The sequence below is a fragment of the Dermacentor albipictus genome, chromosome 5 (genome assembly GCF_038994185.2).
Source record: "Dermacentor albipictus isolate Rhodes 1998 colony chromosome 5, USDA_Dalb.pri_finalv2, whole genome shotgun sequence".
NCBI classification, from domain to species: domain Eukaryota; kingdom Metazoa; phylum Arthropoda; class Arachnida; order Ixodida; family Ixodidae; genus Dermacentor; species Dermacentor albipictus.
The window spans coordinates 94,416,228-94,437,710 of NC_091825.1; the positions used below are offsets into that span (position 1 = coordinate 94,416,228).

Below are 21,483 nucleotides of genomic sequence, written 5' to 3' on the forward strand. Positions count from 1 at the left end.
TTTCGTTTTGCAGCCGGCACAGAAGCAAGGACCAACCCACCTGACCCAGCCCACTTCCACTTTCCTGTCTTCGTAAAATCGTGAATGATTCTTACTTATCATATTCCGCAATCACATCTATAAGAATCTCCTCAGTGAGGGCGTTACAGAAATCGTGCAGAACGTGCGATCGGAGAGCCTGTGTCAACGTGCATCTAGCTCACAGCCTAGGAAGAAAGTCTAGAAAGAAAGATGCCCGACAAGAGGAAAGTCAGCCCCGTGAAAGATTTCTTCGCCGGTGGTTTCGGCGGTGTTTGTCTCATACTCGCCGGCCACCCACTGGACACAATTAAGGTGAGTAGAACCAAACGCAGTCTCAGAGGTGTCTGTTGTGGCATTACAACGCGTGGCTTTAATATTTCTGTCCAAGACGAACGTGTCATCCGATGTAAGCTGTCAGATATGCAGCGCTTGTCTAAAAGGATGTTGTCGCAAGCGATGCGGCGCTGTACCGGTTGACGCGCGGCAGAGTACATGTATGTGACCGCTTAAGAATTTCTGCGCGCGACGGCATACGAAGCACGTGCATTGGAAACACTTGTTGCTACAAACCGCGGCGCCTCGATCCGCTGCAGTGTCGAAAGGGGGAATCAATCGATCCGCGACGGTACGCGAAAGCGTTCGCTGCAGACACTTCGGATGAGGTTGCACACCTTATCGTTGGCATTGCTGGTCCCGTTATGAGCCGGAAGACGTACGCCACTCGCTTTTGCTATCTCGATCTCGTCTGCAACGTTACAGTTTCGATAAGGCGCCCGCAGCTTCGTCTTTCAACCGCTGTCTGAGAAGAGGAAGAAGAAACGGCCATGCACTCATTCAATGGCCGCGCGTCTTGATCCATGCGTTTAAGCAGTGCTATAGATTGGCCCCTCTGACGCGATTTTTCGTGATTGTCACTCGAACTTGTGGCCACTCAGTGAATAGATTCAAGTCTGTACCGGGTTCACGAGTGTGTGTACAACTCGAGAGACCCGAACCGATCGGCGCGCGAGCACCATGGGTTCGAGAAACAAAGTCAGCCCGTTCAAGGACTTTATCTCCGGTGGCTTCGGCGGAGTCTGCACGGTGGTCTCCGGGCATCCTCTAGATACCATCAAGGTAATTAAATTGTATCTCATGGGAAAACAAAGTAGAGCGGAATGTGACTGCGTGCACAATGCGTGTGTCACCTCACCTTAATCTGTTACATATATAGTTCGAATCGTCAGTGCGCATACAGTCAGAAATGGACATGGTGCAACATTATATCATTGGTTGAGCGATGCTTTGCTTGTTCGTTATCCAAACAAATATATGCACAGTTTAATCAACATGTGCCCTTCGAAGGAAAACTGCGTATCAACAGCCTAAGCACATAAGATGAGCATGCAGTGATTGACAAATGTGGAAACATTGGTTATTTTATTCATTACACATATATTAAAACATAGATGCATGTAGACATATATATCACTATGAGAAGAAAAAAAGAAGGTGAGAGTCTCTTGACTAACCTTTCCAGCTACAAGTGTCTCTTTAGTGCTGTCCTGTGCTTTAAAATGATCTACATTTAAAACTGCGAATTGCCAAATACAGTGAACGATAAAGCCCATGAGCTATCACTTTTGTGATGGAAGAGCTGATGTGCAGTCTTCTCGTACTGCAGGCATTATTTTCCTATTATCATGTTCGAAATCTGCTAGGGAAATAACCTTGAAAGCCATCTATCAGCATGGACCAGAAGCAAATATATTTCTTGCAGTGGTGTGGAGCAATTAAATCTCTCCAAGTGTTTATTTGAAGTGATGATAGTGTGAAGATCGACACCAGTACACGCACATGATGATGATGATGGCCAACTGCTGTATTCAGTTGCTTATTATTACACGACACTGTCGTGTAGAAATTACAAATATATGCACAAATGTATTGAAAAAGAAAAAAAAATTGCGCGGAACCCATGTCATGATCCCATCATGAATGTGTAGATGTTAATTCGTTAATGCAGTTAGGATTGAAGCAGTGCAGGTGACAAATTCTTCACTTCTACATAGCCAGCTTATTCAATTTTATGTTATACTGACATACTTTTTTTTTCGCTGTAACTCCATGTTCCTCAATCAATACACGCACTCCTCCCATTTTGTACACTTCTTTTTCTGTACTCAACTGTTGTCGATGCCGGCTTCTTAACTCCTTGCGTCATGTTCTGCGCTACCTACCCATTGGTCACCTACCCAGCGGCACACGCCCACTCTGGAGGATTGGCCAAGAGAGAGAGAGGGAGAAAGACTTAGAGAAATGTGGAGAGGCCGACCTGAGTGACATGCCTCTAGCTTGCTACTCCACGTTGAGGAAGGGGTTTGTGGGAACAACAGGGACAGGGTAGGAAGTTGAAGGTAGCATGACGAAGATGATGACAAGAGCTGCTTCACAGCATATACTGTTTCTGTACAACATGCACATGGACACTGCACGGCATATGCATTTTTTTGGTGGAGAAGGGTTATTTATTTATTTATTTATTTATTTATTTATTTATTTATTTATTTATTTATTGGGTACCTGCTTTGCCATTCAGGCGTTACAGCAGGGAGGGTACAACTCATATAAACAAACACTCAAAATTACATTCATAAAGCATGGAAGAAATCATCATTTAAACAAATACAGACAGTGTCAGGCGGTAGAGTATTCCAATCTCTTACAGTACGAACAAAGAAAGAGTAGCGGAAAGCGTCGCTTTTAAAAGGAATCTCACTTATTTTTAATTTGTTATCTCGCCTTTTAAAAATACAAATACAATTCCCTAGGTATCCCCGTTTTAGAGTGGTATATGTTATGAAGAAATTTTAATCTGAGATTTCGACGACGGTGTTCAAGAAGATGCCAATTTAATGCTTTTTTGCTTTCTGTCATGTTAAGCATCCTGTCGTAATTGCCAAAGACATACCGAACTGCCCTCTTCTGCACTTTTTCTAGCTTATCTACAAGTTCTGTAGTATATGGATCCCAGCAAACACACGCATACTCCAGTGTACTGCGGACATTTGTGAAATACAGTTGCTCCCTAAGTTTCTGTGGCAAATGACTAAAGTTACGTTTCAAGAAACCTAATGCTCTGACGGCCTTGTTCCTAACATGAGTAACATGTCTGTTCCACCTTAGATCAGCAGAAAAAAATACACCTATGTATTTATGTTCTGACACTTGTTCAAGAGCAGCATTATTTATAGTGCAATGATTGCTGTCGTGTGAGCGCTTCCTGGTAAAGGTGACGTGGACACTCTTTCTTACATTCAGTGACATTTTCCATTTTTCACACCATGTGGCATTCAAATCCAAATCATGTTATAGTGCTTGCTGGTCAGATTCGCTGTTGATGACCCAATATACTATATATATACTACTATGTACTATATAGACCCTATATACTAGTTAAGGCTACTGTAGTATAGCCAGGAGACTGCCTATGGCATGCATGATTCAGCAGCTGCTCTTGCCACAGGTGTATTTGAGCAAGGCAGCAGCTGCCGAAGGGTGTCAGTTATTTGCTGGAGCATGACTTTGATGACTGGGTCAGTGGCCCAGGTTGTCTATTCAGGCACGTACCCAGTGGGCACATGTCAGCGTAAAAGAGGTTTGATACGGACCAACATACTGAAAAGTGCGTGAAGACTCCAAAGAATGCTAATCACATTAAAACCAAAATGGCAGGTATTACGGTGGTCTAGTTAATAATCGCTAAAGGACTCGTCACAGTGGTTAAATGATTATGGTGCTACACTGCTGAACACAAGGTTGCGCATTTGATCCCCGCCATAGTGGCGACATTCTGATGAGGGTGAGATGTGAAAACAATGGTCATTTACTGTGCTTTGAGTGCACGTTAAAGAATCCCATGTGGTCAAAATTACTCTGAAGCTTCATCCTACAGCATCTCTGATGGCTCACTCTGCACTCATTCACTTTTGAATCACTCGAACCAAAAGCTGGGTGAATTACATCATCTTTTTCTTCAAAATTCATACTGCCCTACAATTTGGGTCAACTGGGATTACATATGTCATAAGATTCGACTGTAGTCTTAGAATCATACCATTGCCATTCTTTATGTTTTGATGACTCATTTGTGCATGTTATTGTAGATTCTCTGTATTTTATGACATTAAGTGTACTCACAGTAACAACCCAAAGTAGAACCTGTGTCTTGTTGTTTTGTGGTATAGTGTCCATCTTTTAAGTACTTGCAATCAAATTCAGTATAATAATAAAGGGAAAATGAAACATCCACCCAAATGTAGCTAAGTGCTACAAAGGAAACCCATACGTGTTCCTCAAAAGAAAAGCTTCGGAGTTGAAGAAAAATTCGTACTGGTCCGGGACTCGAACCCGGGACCACCACCTATCCGGGGCAGCCGCTCTACCACCTGAGCTCACCAGGCAGCTAGCAGATGGCAGGCGTAGTCGAATTTATCAGCAACACAGAAGCAAAGACAAGAGTTTGACCTAATAGTTCTGTGAAAACCCACAACAACCTTGCGGGTTCAAGTTCCGGACCAGGATGAATTTTTCTTCAACTGCGAAACTTTTCTTTCGAGGAACTTGTATGGGTTCCCTTTGTAGCACTTGGCTACGTTTGGGTGGATGTCTCATTTTCCCTTTATTAATTAATTCTCTCCACCTTGCAGGTTTGTGCAGAACTATTACATCAAATTCAGTATATTTGACTGGCTAGCTATACCATACCATTGCTACCGATTAACGTTCTCCCTTTGTAGCAAATTATAGGCAGTTATTTTTTTAACTGTTAGTTAAAAAAGTTGGGTGTTCTAAAAATTATCGCCTGGTTGTTTGCACATATTACAGCGCCATGCACAGTCTTATCATCTGATAATAATTTATTTCAATTTTTTTTTCGTGCCTATTCTTTTATTTTGAAATAGTGTAACTGTGTGGCACTTCTAAATGAAGGTATGTGGTTGATGACCTATATGGATATGGTTGATGACACAGTCCTCAACTAAGCAAGTGAAAGCAGGTATTCTTCCTCATGCTTTCCATTTGTAGCATTATTTACCTTTCACCATTTGCAACTTAAGCACTGCAATCACTCGTATCAACCACATTGTGCTGTCGAACAGGAGGTTGTGGGTTCGATTCCTGACCACTGTGGCCACATTCTGAAGGGGGCAGAACACAGGAACCCTCATATACTTAGATATAGGTGCACATTGTAGGATGTTATAAGCTCCATAAATTAACTATTTCTAATATCAATTGCATAGCAGTTAAGCCCTCAGCAAGGCCTTTTAACCATTCGCTTCCCCCACAAAGATGTCTGTGAAAACTTTATATTCTTCTCTTACTTCTGTCAAATGCTTGAAGGGGCATAAAATTGTGTGATTTTTAAAACATGTATGCATCACTTACATTTCTACTGGAATTGCAATTTCCCATCATGCCTACAGGTCTTAAATTAACAGCTACACTTGTTGCAGTTGGTAAACTTGGGGTGAACAGGGTATATACGAAATTCTGCAAGTGAACTTCCCTGCACATCTCATTTGACCTACACATGATATTAGGACTTCACCTGCGTAGAAGTGGAAGTAAAGCAGAAGTGCATGAAGGTTGGTGTTACTAGCCTGACCACTATCTCTTCCTTATTACATCCTCACTGTTTGCAAGCCTATATCCATCGGTTAAGTAGAGCAATGAATGAGCTTGCTTGCAGAAGGTTGTCATGGGTGGTGAATGACCTGGAAGATGTCAAGATAATTGTAACTGATTTAAGCAGAGGGAGTGTTGGCCTAAAGATAGTCCAGAGCAGAGAGAACATAGGATATGGGTTGCGTGCGAGATTTGGCAGCATGCCCTACCACTCAGACGATAAGCCATGTGACTGCATACGTACCCTAGTGATGCAGTATTCTGCTATACTGTATGTGTATATGACGTGCATTACTTTTTAATGAATTAAATGCAGACGTTGGTGTGTATACCAGGATGTCTTTTTAGAAATGCACTCGTTACTGAAGGCATTTTCAATTTCAGTTTCCATCATTGCACACCTAAAAAGAAGTATTACATTCTTTTCTACTATAGCTAAGTCCTGATATATGGTGCGTTATATTTTACCTGTTATTGCAAAACTTATATTTTTAGATGTTGCCAGTATTTTATGTATTTTGAAAGTTGCCTGATCATTATTTGTTATTTGTTACTGTTACAATTTACACTTTGAATACTATAGTTTCTATTCAGTTTGTATTCTTGCATTCACTGCTTTTAAATGCACTCAGGACAGTAGGTCCCCATATGTTCTATGCTCTGGTGCCTCCTCCTGTATATTTTGGTATGAATGTAGACTACTGACTTACGTGAATAAACTGAAGCTAATTCAGTTTTATTACTCTGTTAGCTCTGATGACTTGTGCAAGGTGTTGAACCATAGTTGTTGCACAAAACTGAGGGTTATTGTGTCGTATGTTCTACCTATGAAAGTGGTTACTTTAGTTATTGAAAAATAACAAAATTATGAACTAAAGTGTGCAGCTAGTACAACCATCAGCTTCCATAGCAGCCCACTCGGAGCGAGTCTACAAAAAATAATTTTGGAATGTTGCAAGAAGCATGGACAAACAAAAACAGTAACAGTGCCAACTGCCAGCTCCTTATGTTCTTTGTTAGCCATGTTTAATGCACTGTCAAATGTTTACCAGCTTTTCCTGCCTTAATTATTAAGCTAACAATGAAACAAATTGATCTAAGGCACTCTCACCATCACCCTTTAAGTCCCACTTTGCCCCTCATCGTAGTTGCATTCAGCTATCAAGGAGAAAAGAAAGAGGGAGGGGGGATTAGAGCTCACATTTTAGGTTGCACAACTATCAACGCTGTCCTAAAGACATTGCACCTTCTGTGGCAAATACTTGTTACACAGCAGCAATTGTTGCTTCTTGCACCCAGTTCCTATTCTCTTTCTAGCATATCATATGTTTGATGATTTCCTGCCATTAGCACTGGCATATGTGTGGAATTGCGTGTGTTCAAGCAACCTCTGCTCACAGAAGTGATGATTGTTGTAGGCCTCTAAGGCTGCAAGATTTTCACTGTAGTGGTTGAGGGAGAGAATTTACTTGAAATTTATCACCGGTGGTCAGGCAGTTTCCAGACATGTGAATATTACCGTGTGGAGTGTTGGGATCTCATGTGCCCTTGTAAATGATGGAAACAGCATAACAGTTGTGTGAACACAAAAGGGGCATTTATTGCTCCTTCTGTACAAGAATGCCAGCCGGCCGAAGTGAAAGCAACAGTTCTTCAGCGAATATATATATATATATATAAAGAACTTGAGTGGTGCTACAAGGTAAACAGAACAAGTATTTAATTTCGACAGTTTCGATCGGTGGACCGATCTTCATCAGGGTTTACAAAAAAAATGGCAGTCCGGCCCTGGTAGTGAAGACACTAGACCGGGTGCCCGGTCGTTCTTACATACATCAAACCGTAAGAACAACCGGGCACCCAGTCTAGTGTCTTCACTACCAGGGCCGAACTGCCATTTTTTTGTAAACCCTGATGAAGATGAAACTGTCGAAATTAAATACTTGTTCTGTTTACCTTGTAGCACCACTCAAGTTCTTTACGTTTGAAAGGTAGCCTGAAGAATCCCTCTTTGCCTACTACATATATATATATATTTTGTGAACCTGCTCCAATTCACTACAACTTCAGGCTTGGAGTGGCGCCTAACATTGGCCAAAAAAAAAAAAAAAAGAAATGCCAAGAGTCTGTGGGGCTAGACTAGTCCAGGTGTAACCAAATTAGGAAGGCCCGCTAAGCTTCAACAAAATACGCTCCCTCACCAGAACAGGAATTGGCCTCCCTAGTGCAGTATTCGGCCACTACCTCCCTCATGACTCCTACAATTAACCCATGGCCCTCAGTCCCCAGCAGCTGCGAAGCACATAACCAAGGCGGTGGTCAAACCTGCGATGCTGCAGAGGGTGCTAAGAATCTCTGGACTCGGACAGGCTGCCACTGGAAACTGAACCTGGCAACATTCAACACAGGAACCCTCTCCTGTGAAGCTAGCTTAACAGGACTATTTGAGGAACTATCAGGCATTGCGTGTGATACTACTGGCCTTACTTAAGTTAAAAGAACTGGTGAGGCTTATACATTGCTGATTAGTGGCCACGTCCTCTGCTACAGAGGAGTTCCAGACAAGGAACAATACGGAGTAGGATCTCTAATTTATAATGACATAGTTGGCAACGTTGACAAATTCTACAGCCTTAATGAGAGGGTAGCAGTAGTCCTAATAAAGCTAAGCAGGAGGTATATATTAAAGCTAGTACAAGCCTACGCTCCAACCTCCAGTCATGATGATGAAGAAATCTAACAGTTTTATGAAGATGTTGAATTAGCGATGAGAAAAGTGAAAACTCCATATACTGTAGTCATGGGCGACTTCAATGCGAAAGTGGAGAAAAAGCAGGCTGGTGAACAAGCAATTGGCAACTATTGCACAGATTCTAGGAACACTACAGTAGAGATGTTGGTGGAATTAGCGGAAAAGAATATGCTCTGAATAATGAATACCTTCTTCAAGAAGCCTAGCAATAGGAAGCAGACCTGGAAAAGCCCTAATGGAGAAACAAGAAATGGAATAGATTTCATTCTCTCTGCTGATCCCAGCATAGTGCAGGATGTAGATGTGTTAGGTAGAGTAAAGGTGCAGTGATCATACGTTAGTGAGGGCTAGAATTTCCCTCAATACGAAGAGAGAAAGAGTAAAATAAGTCAAGAAGAAGCAGGCCAACCTAGATGCAGTATGGGTAAAAGCATACCAATTCAGGCTTGTGCTTGCAAACAAATATGCAGCTTTAGAACAGAGATGAAGATGACATAGAGGTAATGAATGAAACCGTTACTAGGCTGGCTTCAGATGCAGCAATTGAAGTGAGAGCCAAGGCACTAAAGCAACCAGTAGGTAAGCTCTCCCAAATAACAAAGGACCTAATAAAGAAACAACAAAGTATGAAAGTGTCCAGTTCAAGAGACCAGATAGAATTCGCAGAACTGTCAAAACTGATCAACAAGGAGAAAGTAAGGGATATATTTGAAATTATAACGTAAGGAAGGCTGAGGAAGCAGTGAAACAAGCATGCAGCATGAAATCAGTGAGAAGAAAACTTGGCATAGGACAAGCCAAGATGTATGCTCTGAAAGATAAGCAGGGTAATATCATCAGAAATTTCAAAGACATAGTAAAAGCAGCAGAAGAATTTTATACTGACCTGTACAGTACCCAGAATAGCCACGCTACTGCCATTTGAAGTAATAATGATCAGGATACCGAGGCTCCCTCTATAACCATTGATGAAGTTAGAAAAGCATTGAAAGACATGACCAGGAGAAAAGCAGCAGGAGAAGATGGAATAACACTTGACTTTATCAAATATGGAGGAGATATCATGCTTGAAAAACTTGAAACACTAGATTCTAGTGTTCCTAGAATCTGTGCCATAGTTGCCAATTGCTTGATCACCAGCCTGCTTTTTCTCCACTTTCGCATTGAAGTCACCCATGACTACAGTTATATGTATGCCCTTTATACTAAATACCTCACGACTTCAAAGGTTCCAGAGAGCTGGAGGAATGCCTACATTATACTAATCCACAAAAAGGGAGACGTTATAAAAAATTGAGAAAGTATAGGCCCATGAGCCTATTTTCAGTATTGTAAAGTATTCACCAAAATAATTTTCTGTAAAATAATGGCAACATTTGACTTCAGTCAACCAAGAGAACAGGCTGGCTTCAGGAAGGGATACTCTACGATGGATCACATCTATGTCATCAATCAGGTAATAGAGAAATCAGCAGAGTACAATCAACCTCTATATATGGCTTTTATAGATTATGAAAAGGCATTTGATTCAGTAGAGATACTAGCAGTCATAGAGGCATTATGTAATCAAGGAGTACAGGAGACATACTTAAATATCTTGGGAAATATCTATCAAGACAGCACAGCTATCTTGGTTCTCCACAAGAAAAGTATAAAGATACCTATAAAGAAAGGGGTCAGGCAAGGAGACGCAATCTCTCCAATGCTATTCATTGCATGCTTGGCAGAAGTATTCAAGCCAATAAACTGGGAAGGCTTAGGAGTGAGGATCAACAGCAAATATCTCGGCAACCTTCGGTTTGCAGATGACATTGTCCTGTTCAGCAGTGCTGGGGACGAATTACAACAAATTATTGAGGACTTTAACAGAGAAAGTGTAAGAGTGGGGTTGAGGATTAATATGCTGAAGACAAAGATAATGTCCAATAGCCTGGCAATGAAACAAGAGTTCAAGATTGCCAGTCAGCCCCGTGAGTCCATGAAGGAGTAGGTTTATCTAAGTCAATTACTCAGAAGGGACCCTGATCATGAGAAGGAAATTTACAGAAGAATAAAAATGGTTTGGGGTGCATACGGCAGGCATTGCTAGATCCTGATTGGGAGCTTACTACTATCATTGAGAATAAGGTGTACAGTCACTGCATTCTACTGGTGCTAGCATATGGGGCAGAAACTTAAAGGAGGTTGAAAAAGGTCAAGAACAAGTTGAGGACCACACAAAGAGCGATGGAACGAAAAATGTTAGACGTAATGCTAAGAGACTGGAAGAGAACAGCGTAGATCAGAGAGCAAATGGGGATAGCTGATATTCTAATTGACAATTGAGAAATAAATGGAGCTGGGCAGGCCATGTAATGTGCAGCATGGATAACGAGTGGACAATTAGAGTTACAGAATGGGTGCCAGGAGAATGTAAGTGCAGTCGAGGACGGCAGAAGACTAGGTAGGGTGATTAAATTAGGAAATTCGCAGGAACAAATTGGAATCAGTTGTCACAGGGCAAGGGTAATTGGAGATTGCAGGGAGAGACCTTCGTCCTGCAGTGGACAAAAATAGTCTGATGATGATGAAGGCAGTCTCAGTAATTAAGTTCTACTTGCCACAACACCCGACATTGATGCCTGAGTCATTCATAGTTGCATCCCCGCAAAGGGAAACGCATCCGATCGAGCGATCGTGTTTTTCAATGCCGCTACCACATTAGGATGCCGAACACAAGACGATACCACCAGCAAACCAGCAATACCAACGATTTCATGTGGTGGTGTCCCGCAGTTGAAGGAAGAAAGTTACGCTCCAGCATAGCCTCCTCTATGCTCAAGTTATCCATGCTGTCAGGTGGCGCTAGCATTGGAACGCTCCCGCCATCTCTCGTTGTTGACTCTACGACTCCGACTTCCACCATCGCGTATGTGTCATGCGGGAAGGCCGAACATCGGAAGATGCGATAACCATGCGGGGCAGATGAACATCAGGGGACGCAAGAGTGCCGAGCGCCCTCACAGGCAGGACACCAGTAGACTATGTGGCACACTAGCTGACTATGTAAAGTGCCAGTTGAATGCGTCGGACACGAGTCAAGGTCGGAGTGGAGATTGAGCATCCTGTGGTGGGGTGATCTGATTCCCGCAAGAGAGCGTTAATTTTTATGTGGAAAACCATTAGAAGGAACAGATAAGGCCATAGGGATTGTCATGGGGTGATAGGTGTAATAGGGATGGCTGTGATGTGATGTTTGTGTGGAGAAGGGAGTTAAGTGATCCTTGCAAACTTGCTTGGTAATGTTGGTACATGTATAGGTCACATTAAATCAACTAAATCATTGCCTTGCTGCACTTCTGACTGAATCATGCTTATCATTCTCATCATTCTTTTCACACAGAGACTCGATCGACACTATTAAGCGCATATCGACACGATTAAGTGCATATCTGAGTAAGTGTGGAATGAGCCAGCTCGCCACCTTAAGATGTCCTGTAGGGCATTGTCCTCACCTACACTCAGCTGCAGCTGTGCTGTGCAGAATTGCTGAGGTGGGACATGTAGTGTCCTCATTTGGTACGTACTGCACCACATTGAGCAGCATGCCTCCTGGTTTCACTTCTTTAATGGTGAAGAATTCGACAAAATTCTCATTTGGTGTGCATGGGACATGTGGTCTAGTGATTGAAGCAGCCACTTCTCACCAAAATATAAACAGCAAAAAAGGATCTGGTCATAATTAGTTCTTTTTTGAGGTGGGGGCAAATTTTTATAATGTTGCTTCGATAATGAGATTGCAGATCACAGAGCTATGAATAGATAGACTGTGAAACAAGCAATTGTAAATCTGTTGTCTACGTTTACCATCAGGATTATTACAGGACCTGTGTTGAACAAAATGCCTTGGACAGGGTCCACACTTTTCCTTGTTGCAGATCTTTCAAAAAAATTTGACAAGACAGCTACAAGCTACTCACTAATGGGATGTGACTAAACGCAGCCAAAGCCTGCTAAATAACAATGCTGCTTGACCTAATAATGATAATAATAATAAAACTATGTTTTATCACGAAAGAATACGAAGGCCCCAAAATTTCAAGTTTCTTCTCTTTATATTTTGGTGAACGTCTGTTCCAACCACTATAACACAATTTCACTTCCTGCCCTCAGCAATGTCACTTTAGCAGTCTGTCATCCACCACGCTTATGTTTGTGGTAAGTGTTCTTTCTTTCAGACAAATAGTTGCATTCCTTTTCAACAGGTACGGCTCCAGACTATGCCGAAGCCAGGTCCTGGAGAAAGCCCACGCTATACGGGTACCTTTGACTGTGCCAAGAAAACTGTAGTGAAAGAGGTAAGCATGGCACCCTTTATGTGATTGTGTTCTTTGAAGCTCTTTGAACAAGAGGTGTTGCTGTAGCCAATGTTTTGACACGAGAACTCATCTTTGTCAAGATCTGCTTGAATCTGCTTCATTTATGAAGCTTGTTGAAACATTGGCTCCAGCAACATCCCTTGTTCGACCTCTGTTAAAACTTTGTCTTCATCTTCCTCTGAACCTCTGTCTTCTTTTTAAAGTGTTTCTTAGGTAGTCAGCGACTTCATGAGCATGGCTATTGTTACTGTTTGTGTCATAAATTTATATAGAGAACACCTTAGATATTTTTGTTTTTTATTTTCTGGTGATACTCAGCCACATTGTCCTCGCAAGGTTGCATAAATTTGTATCTAGCTATTTGAGAAAAGCGGTGGTTTGGGCTAGTTGGTACTCCATACTCTTAGACTTTTAGTGCAAAATTTTAGGACGACACTGAAACACACAAAATATGTACAAGTATAGTGCTTGTGCCAGTCATTTTGTGTGTTTTAGTGTCATCCTAAAATTCCGCACTACAAGTTTGAGAGTATAGCTGTTTTATTATCTTCTGGTAATAAAAATTTGTACTTGAGTCATACTACGTAGAAAAAGCAAGGAGCCTTACTCTGATATACCTGCTAGCTTTTCAACACATGCACGAATAAGAACGGAAGACTGCACATGCGAAGCATGTATGCAGACAAGAAGAGTACGCATAAAACAGTCTACACACCATGCACATCGCGATAAATGAAGCTGTTGTCCACAATCTGCCAGACATATGCCTCATAAAGTGTGCAAAATGCCTTTCTCATGCGTGGGAGAGGCATGCAGACCCCTGCCACAAAGAAGGTCCATGATGGAGTTGTGTAATGATGACTTCCTCTGTCAGATCCAAAGTATGCAGTCACTCATGTAAAAGGGCAGGAATTGTAGCATAATGATGATATTTTATTGTGCTGTGCATTCGCCTGTCCTCTTTTACTGAGTTTCTTCTTTTATTGAGCGGTGAAATAATGGTCAGCGCGTAGGAATTCTGTTGTTTTATTTTCATGCCATATAGGGTTTCCTTGGGCTCTACAAAGGTATGGCTGCGCCCCTCACGGGAGTGACACCCATGTTTGCTGTCTGTTTCCTTGGATTTGGAATTGGCAAGAAGATCCAGCAGAAGCACCCCGAAGAAGAGCTCACGTAAGCTGGGGGAAGTGGCGCAAGCACGGTTTATTTGATGATGACCGATGCCGCATTATGTGGTTTTGTTTCCTCGAGTGGCACATGCTATGGCAGCCACAGTGGAGGGCTCTGAAATTATTTTTGACTACCTTGGATTTTTTAACGTGCACCCAGTGCTCTGCTAACGAGGTTATTTTCCCACTCTGCTCTCGTTGGAATGTGGCCACTGTGGCCAGGAATTGAACACTTGACCATGCGCTCAGCAGCGAATAGCCATGGCTAGTGAACTGCCTTCGCACATCTCTTATCTGAGATAAGCATTTTTTTTATATGAGCCGTCTTTGCAGCTAAAGTCGATCCTGTGGCATTATGTGACCGCCACGTCTGGCTTTGTTGACATGTACTACTTCCTGCTTCATGCTTGAACCTGCACTGTGCTTGGCACCCATTTTGAACTGGCAATTAACGAACTGTTGCACTTTTGAAGAAATGAGTCCTCGTACCATAATTATTGTGTTGATAACTACACAATAAGAAGGAGGGGGGGAAAAAATGAAAAGAAACCAATACTTGTGCCAGGAGGTCTGGAGCCTCCAGGATAGTGTCTCTCATAGCTCTTGTGTCGCTTAGGACGATAAGATTGGTCAATAAATTAATGAATCAAATCTTCCATGCATGCTGTGCAGGTTGCCCCAGCTATTTTTAGCTGGCATGCTGTCTGGTGTCTTCACAACAGCAATTATGGCCCCTGGTGAACGGATCAAGTGCCTTCTTCAGGTGAGTTGTTAAGTTGCAGTTTTGTCAGTGATATGAAGCCTGAATACATTCAGGGCACAAAAGAAGGAAAAAGCAGAGAGCATAAGATGCCATATGTAGTTGTAATAGCATCTTGTAAATGTAGCGAGACCTGATATGAGGAGAATAGGGCCAAGTATCTAGTAGCCTTCTGAAAGGCAAGAGTCCCAAGTCTTCTGCATGCTGCTGACAGTGCTTTTGCCACTGTATAGGCATACACGTTGCACAGAAATGTGTAGTGGATAGTGAAATTGTTGACTGAACTCAGCACCAGTATTCAGAGAAAGATAACAAGAAAGAAAGAAAGCTTCGAATACTGAATACCTTCGCAATTCATCACAAGCAGAAGTGGTAAGAAAAAGAGGGCAAAGAAACAAAACAAGGCTGGTCGCTGCTGTTCAATACATGCGCTGCAACTCACAAATGGACATGCGTCAACACGTGCTTCACTGTACGAAATGCAAATGAACGACAGTCGAAAGGTCACCACATTGCGTGCGACCATGACATTGGCAATAATGAAGCAATGGAGCTGCAAGCGACACACAGAAAGTTAAATTTCTTGCATACTTGCAGCCCAAGTAAAGAATGACTGCTAATGGGATCGCCCATTTCGCTTTGTTGGCATCTGGCATTGCTCATAAAATCATATCCATTTCTGCCATTCTGCGGTGGGCAGCAAGTCTCGGTAAAAGTGGAAAGTGTTCCTTTGACAGTTCCAGTGTGAAATTAATCCGCAGTTTCATCATTGCATGCATAATCAGCTCATTATACATGTATTATAGTTCACTGCAAAATGAAGGCCTTTACGCCTTCTTTCTAATGTCACCACTCTATGATCCTCCGCTGCCCTCGACGCAATTCCTCTCCTTAGTCAATCCCTTTATCACTGTAGAGAATCACTGCCACCTGATCTATGCCTAAGGGACCTGCTGAATTCCACTCCTTGCTCCTAGCTCAAATGTAGTCTGTCTAACCCACGTTTGATCTCTTATCTACACTGTTGTCTATCTCCTTAGTACTACTATTTCTGTAATTTTCTGTTCCGCAGCTCATTGCACAGCCCTTAAGCTGTAGATCTTGAAAATTTCCAGTGAAATCCTCATAGCCCATTTAAACATCACGTCCTGGTAATGTGTGCTAGCTTATGCATTGATAAAATAGCCTGCACTCGAACCTCCTTACACCGAAATATCCTCCGGCCAAACATAGCTTTGTCATATACATACAATATTCATAATAAGCATATCACATTTGCACAGATATAATGAAAATTCTTTTTTTTTCTTCGAGATTTATAGTCTAAGAATGCACCTCATATTATATTGCGGTGCATGACGCAAATATAATGCACTTGAAAAAAATTTGTTTATTTTATTTCCACCTGCTCGCTGTGCTCTTTCTGCCTGCTGCCACCTTGCCTCACGTAAGAGCTAGGTAGGAGTTGCCAATGTACAATTTATGCCACCTTTCTTCTCCTGATTTAGAATTGGAACATTGTTAGCATTGCATAAATGTGGTTATGGTGTACTAATCGCAACCTTGAGCAAGGCAGTAGGCACGGTTGCGCAAGCACATCAATCGGGCATTCTTTGATCCACCACGCAATTATTGACGATTGATTGTGTCACGGGAACCTCTGAAGTGTTCTTTGATAACTTTGGTAGATGTCTCAGAGGGTGATGCCATTCTCATAGAGTGTGGCAAAGGTGTCAGCACTCGTCCTTTTACATTATTTTGTGACAGCAGTTTGCAGTAATGATGAACAAAGCTCTGTTGACATCTACCTTTATGCGGCATTTTCTGTTTCTTTACAACATAACCTTGCATTATAATCGTAATATACATTTTTATCTTTTTCTGAGAGACTGAAAGTTCCCCCTCTTGTTATATTCGTGGTTGCATTATTTATGTGCAAATATGGTATATTCGTTACACACTGATATCGGTGACACAGTTTTTATATTTTTGTTATATTCATTAGTTTGGTATGTAGAGACACGGCTATTCACATATCAACTTTCAAAAGTCAGCTAAGCACTAAAGTGTAGGTTTCCTAATTACACTGTCATGCTGAATAATGGTCATGATTTCAGCGAGGTGTTGGACAACCTTAGCCTAGTGAGAATGCAAAGTGTGGCACGTTATGCAGATTTTTTTGGTATTTTTGCTTTCTTTGCACTCATAATCTTTTCCAAGTGTGGTTTATTTGCTTGGTATATTGCATAGTTCACCTCATATATTTTATGATTTCAACAATGCAAAGGCACAGTTATGCACGAGGAGGATAAACACATCACCAGTGCTGTATTTGCCCTTTGTTGCAAAGAACAGGAGGACAAAAGTTCAAACATCTAGGTAGTCATCACTTCTCGTAGGTACAGTTAAAACTCGATTGAATGAAACCATATTTTACGAAGTTCCCAATCTAATGAAGAAATTTCCATTCCCCGGCCAGTACTCATAGGGTTCAGTGTTGTCATCAACCCAAATTAACGAAACTAACTTGGCTGAACTCGATTTAATGAAGTTTTTCCTGAAATAGATGAGTGAAAAACCGGTAACTTCTTTCTAATTCTGACACAGACGGCTTTTTCTTCGAGCGTGTACTCTAAAGTTATCGCGTTAAAACATCTAGGTGCCCTAGTCATGGCCCTAGCTTTATTTTGACGAGGCTGCACACCGTGCCCATGCATGGAACAGCGGACTCACCGCTGCCTCGGTAGGGGCACCAGTGGTTGATTTCATGTTTTATACGACAGATGGCTGAATTAGCAGCAAATACAATGCTGCAGTAGCTTTTGTGTTTAGAACGACAGAAAGCTAGTTGGTAAGGATTCATAATGCAAAGAAGGGGAAAGGCATGCAGACCCAGACACAAGAGAAGTGGACAACACGAACGCCGACAGTCGGCATTCGTGTTGTCCACTTCTTTTCTCTTGTGTCCGTGTCTGCATACCTTACCTCTTCTTTGCATTATGAAGCTTTTGTGCATCGCTGCATTACAATTTTAGACTTCGAAGGATTGAAAAATTCCTTTCTCAATTTCACGAACTTCCCAATTTATCTAAATAATTCGAGCATCACCATCACTTCGTTAAATTGAGTTTCAACTGTACTTATAGTCAAATTTAGTGGAATAATGAATGTGGTGTTGATGAACATGCCTCGCAAATGAAAACATTTTGCTGGCACTATATACATTTTTTGGAAAGGGGAGGTGTCCCAGGGGTCCCCCTTCTTTGCTGGCACTATGTATACTGCTTGAGGGAGGGGGGGGGGGGGTGTAGGCTGGGTGCTGCTTTGAAACTGTTAGTGCTTGCAGCGATATCCATTTTTATAAATAGAAATGAGTCCTGTGTCGTTTCCACAAAATTGCTTCAGTGGCCTTCCCGGGAGTGCAGAAGAAGGTGTTTTAACATTCTGTAGTTGAAAGGTGTCCACATACACACACTGAATGAATGCCTCTTTGCTGGTCTGTGGTCACTGGAACAACAGGTTCAGCAGGCCCACGCAGACCATGGAGGCAAAGCCCGGTTCGCTGGACCTGTGGATTGTGCCAAGCAACTGTATCGCGAGGGGGGAATCCGCAGCATCTACAAGGGAACGGCTGCAACTCTTCTACGTGGTGAGTTGTGGGGGGATTGTTGCAGTCGCTTTCACATAGTGTTGTGTAGGTTTACTTTGGGGTCATGCGAATATTCAAAACTTCCAAATAACAAATAGAATATCTTTTTTATTTGATTCAGTCTTCAAATTGAATAGTCGCTATTCGTAAATGTTAATATCTTTTTAATAGTATTTGAATGTTTCAGAATCATCAGCAGTGCTCAATCAAACATAATATTGGAGCAAAAGTACAATAAATTTCATCCCTGTGGCAATATTGAGAATAAAGAAAAGTTAGAACTGTTACGTAATGTAGCAGGCTACTTTGCTCATGGAGCCAAACCTGACCAACTAAACTGTGATGGCTTGCACTCTTCGAAAAGCCCTGGCTATGCGTACAAGCTACATATTTGTTCGTAACGTTCCCTTTGTGCTTTTAATAGGCAGGTCCTTATAATGTGCAATGTAACGGCAAAAGCGTGCTAACATTATTAATACGATAATGTGAACATTGTTTTGTATTAATGGGAAAACTCTTCATTATTCAAAAACTGTTAAAAATATTCAATATTTGATTTGATTTGCTTCTGGTACTATTGATTCGTATTCAATTCAGTCATGAAAATTACTATTAGCACAGCCGTACTTCACTTACTGTTGTGGCTTCAAGGGCTGTCAAATTCTGCTGTCAAGCACAGCACGGTTGTGGGTTCAGTATCCAGCTTTCGTGGTTGCATTCCTGCATAAATATTTCTGCAAATGGTAAAAAACTAGTTTCAAAATAATTACTTCCGAAGTATAGAATAAAATGCATTTGCTTTTCAGAGAGTTTTGCACTTCAGCGCATAAAACCCCGTTTTGTTAAAAAGCTGCTAAAACAGTAAAAATTTGTTCATTTTACTGCTAGTTTGATTGTGCACGTCTCGAAACTGGTTTCAGCCTTGGATTTGTTTCCAAATGGATATGCCTTGCTATCACATAGGCTACTATTAGTAAATTACGATATGTGCCGTGGAGTAATTTATTGGAAACTTAGTGAAATTTTGTTATTAGCCAATCATTCATTTTGATTTATTGTACAAGTAATGCCTGCAACCTTGAGCAATACAGTTCTAGGATTAGAACTGTGCTATCTGCTGCAGCTAAATTTTAAAAGATCCTGTATGCTAGTTAAAAGAAAGATGCGTGGTATATGCATTCATTGCACCTTCCCGAAATAAAATCCTGCCTATGCTACTTCTCTTGTAAGTGCAAGCGCAGTCATGCTAGCTTGCAATATGGGTCCCATTATGTCTTGACATTTTGTTGTGTGCAGATGTGCCGGCCAGTGGCATGTACTTTGCCAGCTACGAGTGGCTACAACGGGTGCTCACACCAAAAGGTGGCAGGTATGCATTCCTGCTGCTGTGTTGTGTGTGTGCTGCTGCCATTAAAAACACCTAGATATTTAATCCTTGTTTTCTATTGGTAAATTTCATTGGCCATGTTGGAGCACTTCTTTATAACAGAAGAGTGTAACCTAGCACCCTCAACAACAATGCCTCAGGGCAGTTGTAGGTACGGAAAAGAAAAGGAGCACTAAATTGTATGGTTCGGCATTAAATGCCTGTGGGCATAGAAATCTTCGTACCTGTTAGCAGAATGTATGGCCTTGCTCTGTATCAGCTGTTGTTTTCACCAGTGGAGCAAGAACGAGTATCAAACAGTGAAATTATGCCCACTTGTCTGGCATGCCTAGGTGGTCAAGGCGCTTGCATAAAACATTGCAGCTGGCCCCCATCAAGCAAAATGTGAATACAAAACATCGGTCGCATCTCAAGTTCTGAACCATGAGCATCAGTGAGCTCTTTGAACTTGTAAAAGCAATTGTGCACCCACAGGGGCTTAAATGGCTATGAACTATATTAAGCTATTGTGTAAATCATGAAAACAAATCTAAGAAAGCCTTGTTACAGCACTTGTATTTTTCTGGTTCAATTAAGAGTGTCCCTGTAACACAAGTAAGTACTATAGCACAGACCTATTGCTGTCATAGGAAAAGTCAAGTGCAGTGCTGGATTCCAGATTCTGCGTTTGCTTTGCAGCATGCTGTGAAAAGCGTATGTTGGTGCTTATGACTCAACAAAATACAGACAGAATATGAAGCTGCCATACAATTTGTTGAATGAGCTGCATGATATCTCTTGTAGTTATGTAAATAGACAGTTCTCAAGGATCTAGTTTTGTTCTTGGAATGTGGGAAATGAAATGAGGCTGCAGGCTAGCCAAAATATAGCAGATGTAGCCAGGCCTTTGCACAGTTTGGCACAATTGTTTCAGCACTTGCATGACATAGGCTGCAACTGACGTTGATGTTAACACTTTTTTAAAAGGCATAATTAAAATGTGTTGAGCACATGCGATATTGGCGTACAGTTACAAGAGAAGGAAGTATTGCTAAGAGCGATGCCTTTATCGGCTCTAGGAATGTCGTCACGGAACCCAAAATCCGCAGACTTGCATTTCATAAACCACCGAGTTATGAAGGCCAGTGGAACACATGCCCTTCACCAACAAGACATTCAATTTCATGTGAACGTGTTCTTTTGCTTGCTGCTTGCCAAATCATGGATTACCAATGAGCCATTAGTACCTGTTTTCGTAACTTGCTTAGCAATTTTCTTTCAAGAAGCCATAGTGGCTAAAGGCACATGTGCCACATAGAAGTTTAATGAGACAAAAAAGAGCCAGACTGCTCATTACATAGCAAGTTATTAACACGTCAGATTCAAATCCACACATTACAAGTAAATGTTATTGAAAAACCAGTTTACTGTTACCCGTCGTATTACCCAGAACTGTACCTCAGTGAATATGCATTTAGTATTTTAAATTTCATTTTGCTCACTTGATGCTTATTGTGCCGATTCGCTGTGAACGGCTATCTGATGTGTTTGCACCTGCTGTCCAGCCGTTCAGACCTGAGTGTGAAGGTGACCCTGTTTGCTGGCGGCATGGCAGGCATCTTCAACTGGCTCGTGGCCATACCACCCGACGTGCTGAAGTCACGACTGCAAACAGGCAAGTCTTTTATGGTGGCTTGAAAGCTGACACGAGTGCAATCACCATGAGTGCTGTCCACTG

The 21,483-nt window shown here is 41.8% G+C and overlaps 1 protein-coding gene across 2 annotated transcripts in view; it reads left to right on the forward strand.

Annotated features, from left to right (window-relative positions):
* The first annotated feature begins 21 nt into the window (after positions 1-21).
* LOC139059953 (mitochondrial carnitine/acylcarnitine carrier protein-like) overlaps positions 22-21,483 on the forward strand; it is a 29,935-nt gene continuing 8,473 nt past the window's right edge. Inside the window, exons 1-7 of one of the 2 annotated variants that reach the window (XM_070538604.1) lie at positions 22-333; positions 12,688-12,780; positions 13,847-13,974; positions 14,643-14,733; positions 18,250-18,379; positions 19,676-19,748; positions 21,311-21,420. In XM_070538604.1, coding sequence (XP_070394705.1) covers positions 232-333; positions 12,688-12,780; positions 13,847-13,974; positions 14,643-14,733; positions 18,250-18,379; positions 19,676-19,748; positions 21,311-21,420 — 727 coding nt within the window. In that variant the 5' untranslated portion in view covers positions 22-231. Of the gene's footprint in view, positions 334-608; positions 1,138-12,687; positions 12,781-13,846; positions 13,975-14,642; positions 14,734-18,249; positions 18,380-19,675; positions 19,749-21,310; positions 21,421-21,483 lie in introns of those variants that run through there. The other variant, XM_070538605.1, reaches the window with a different exon arrangement.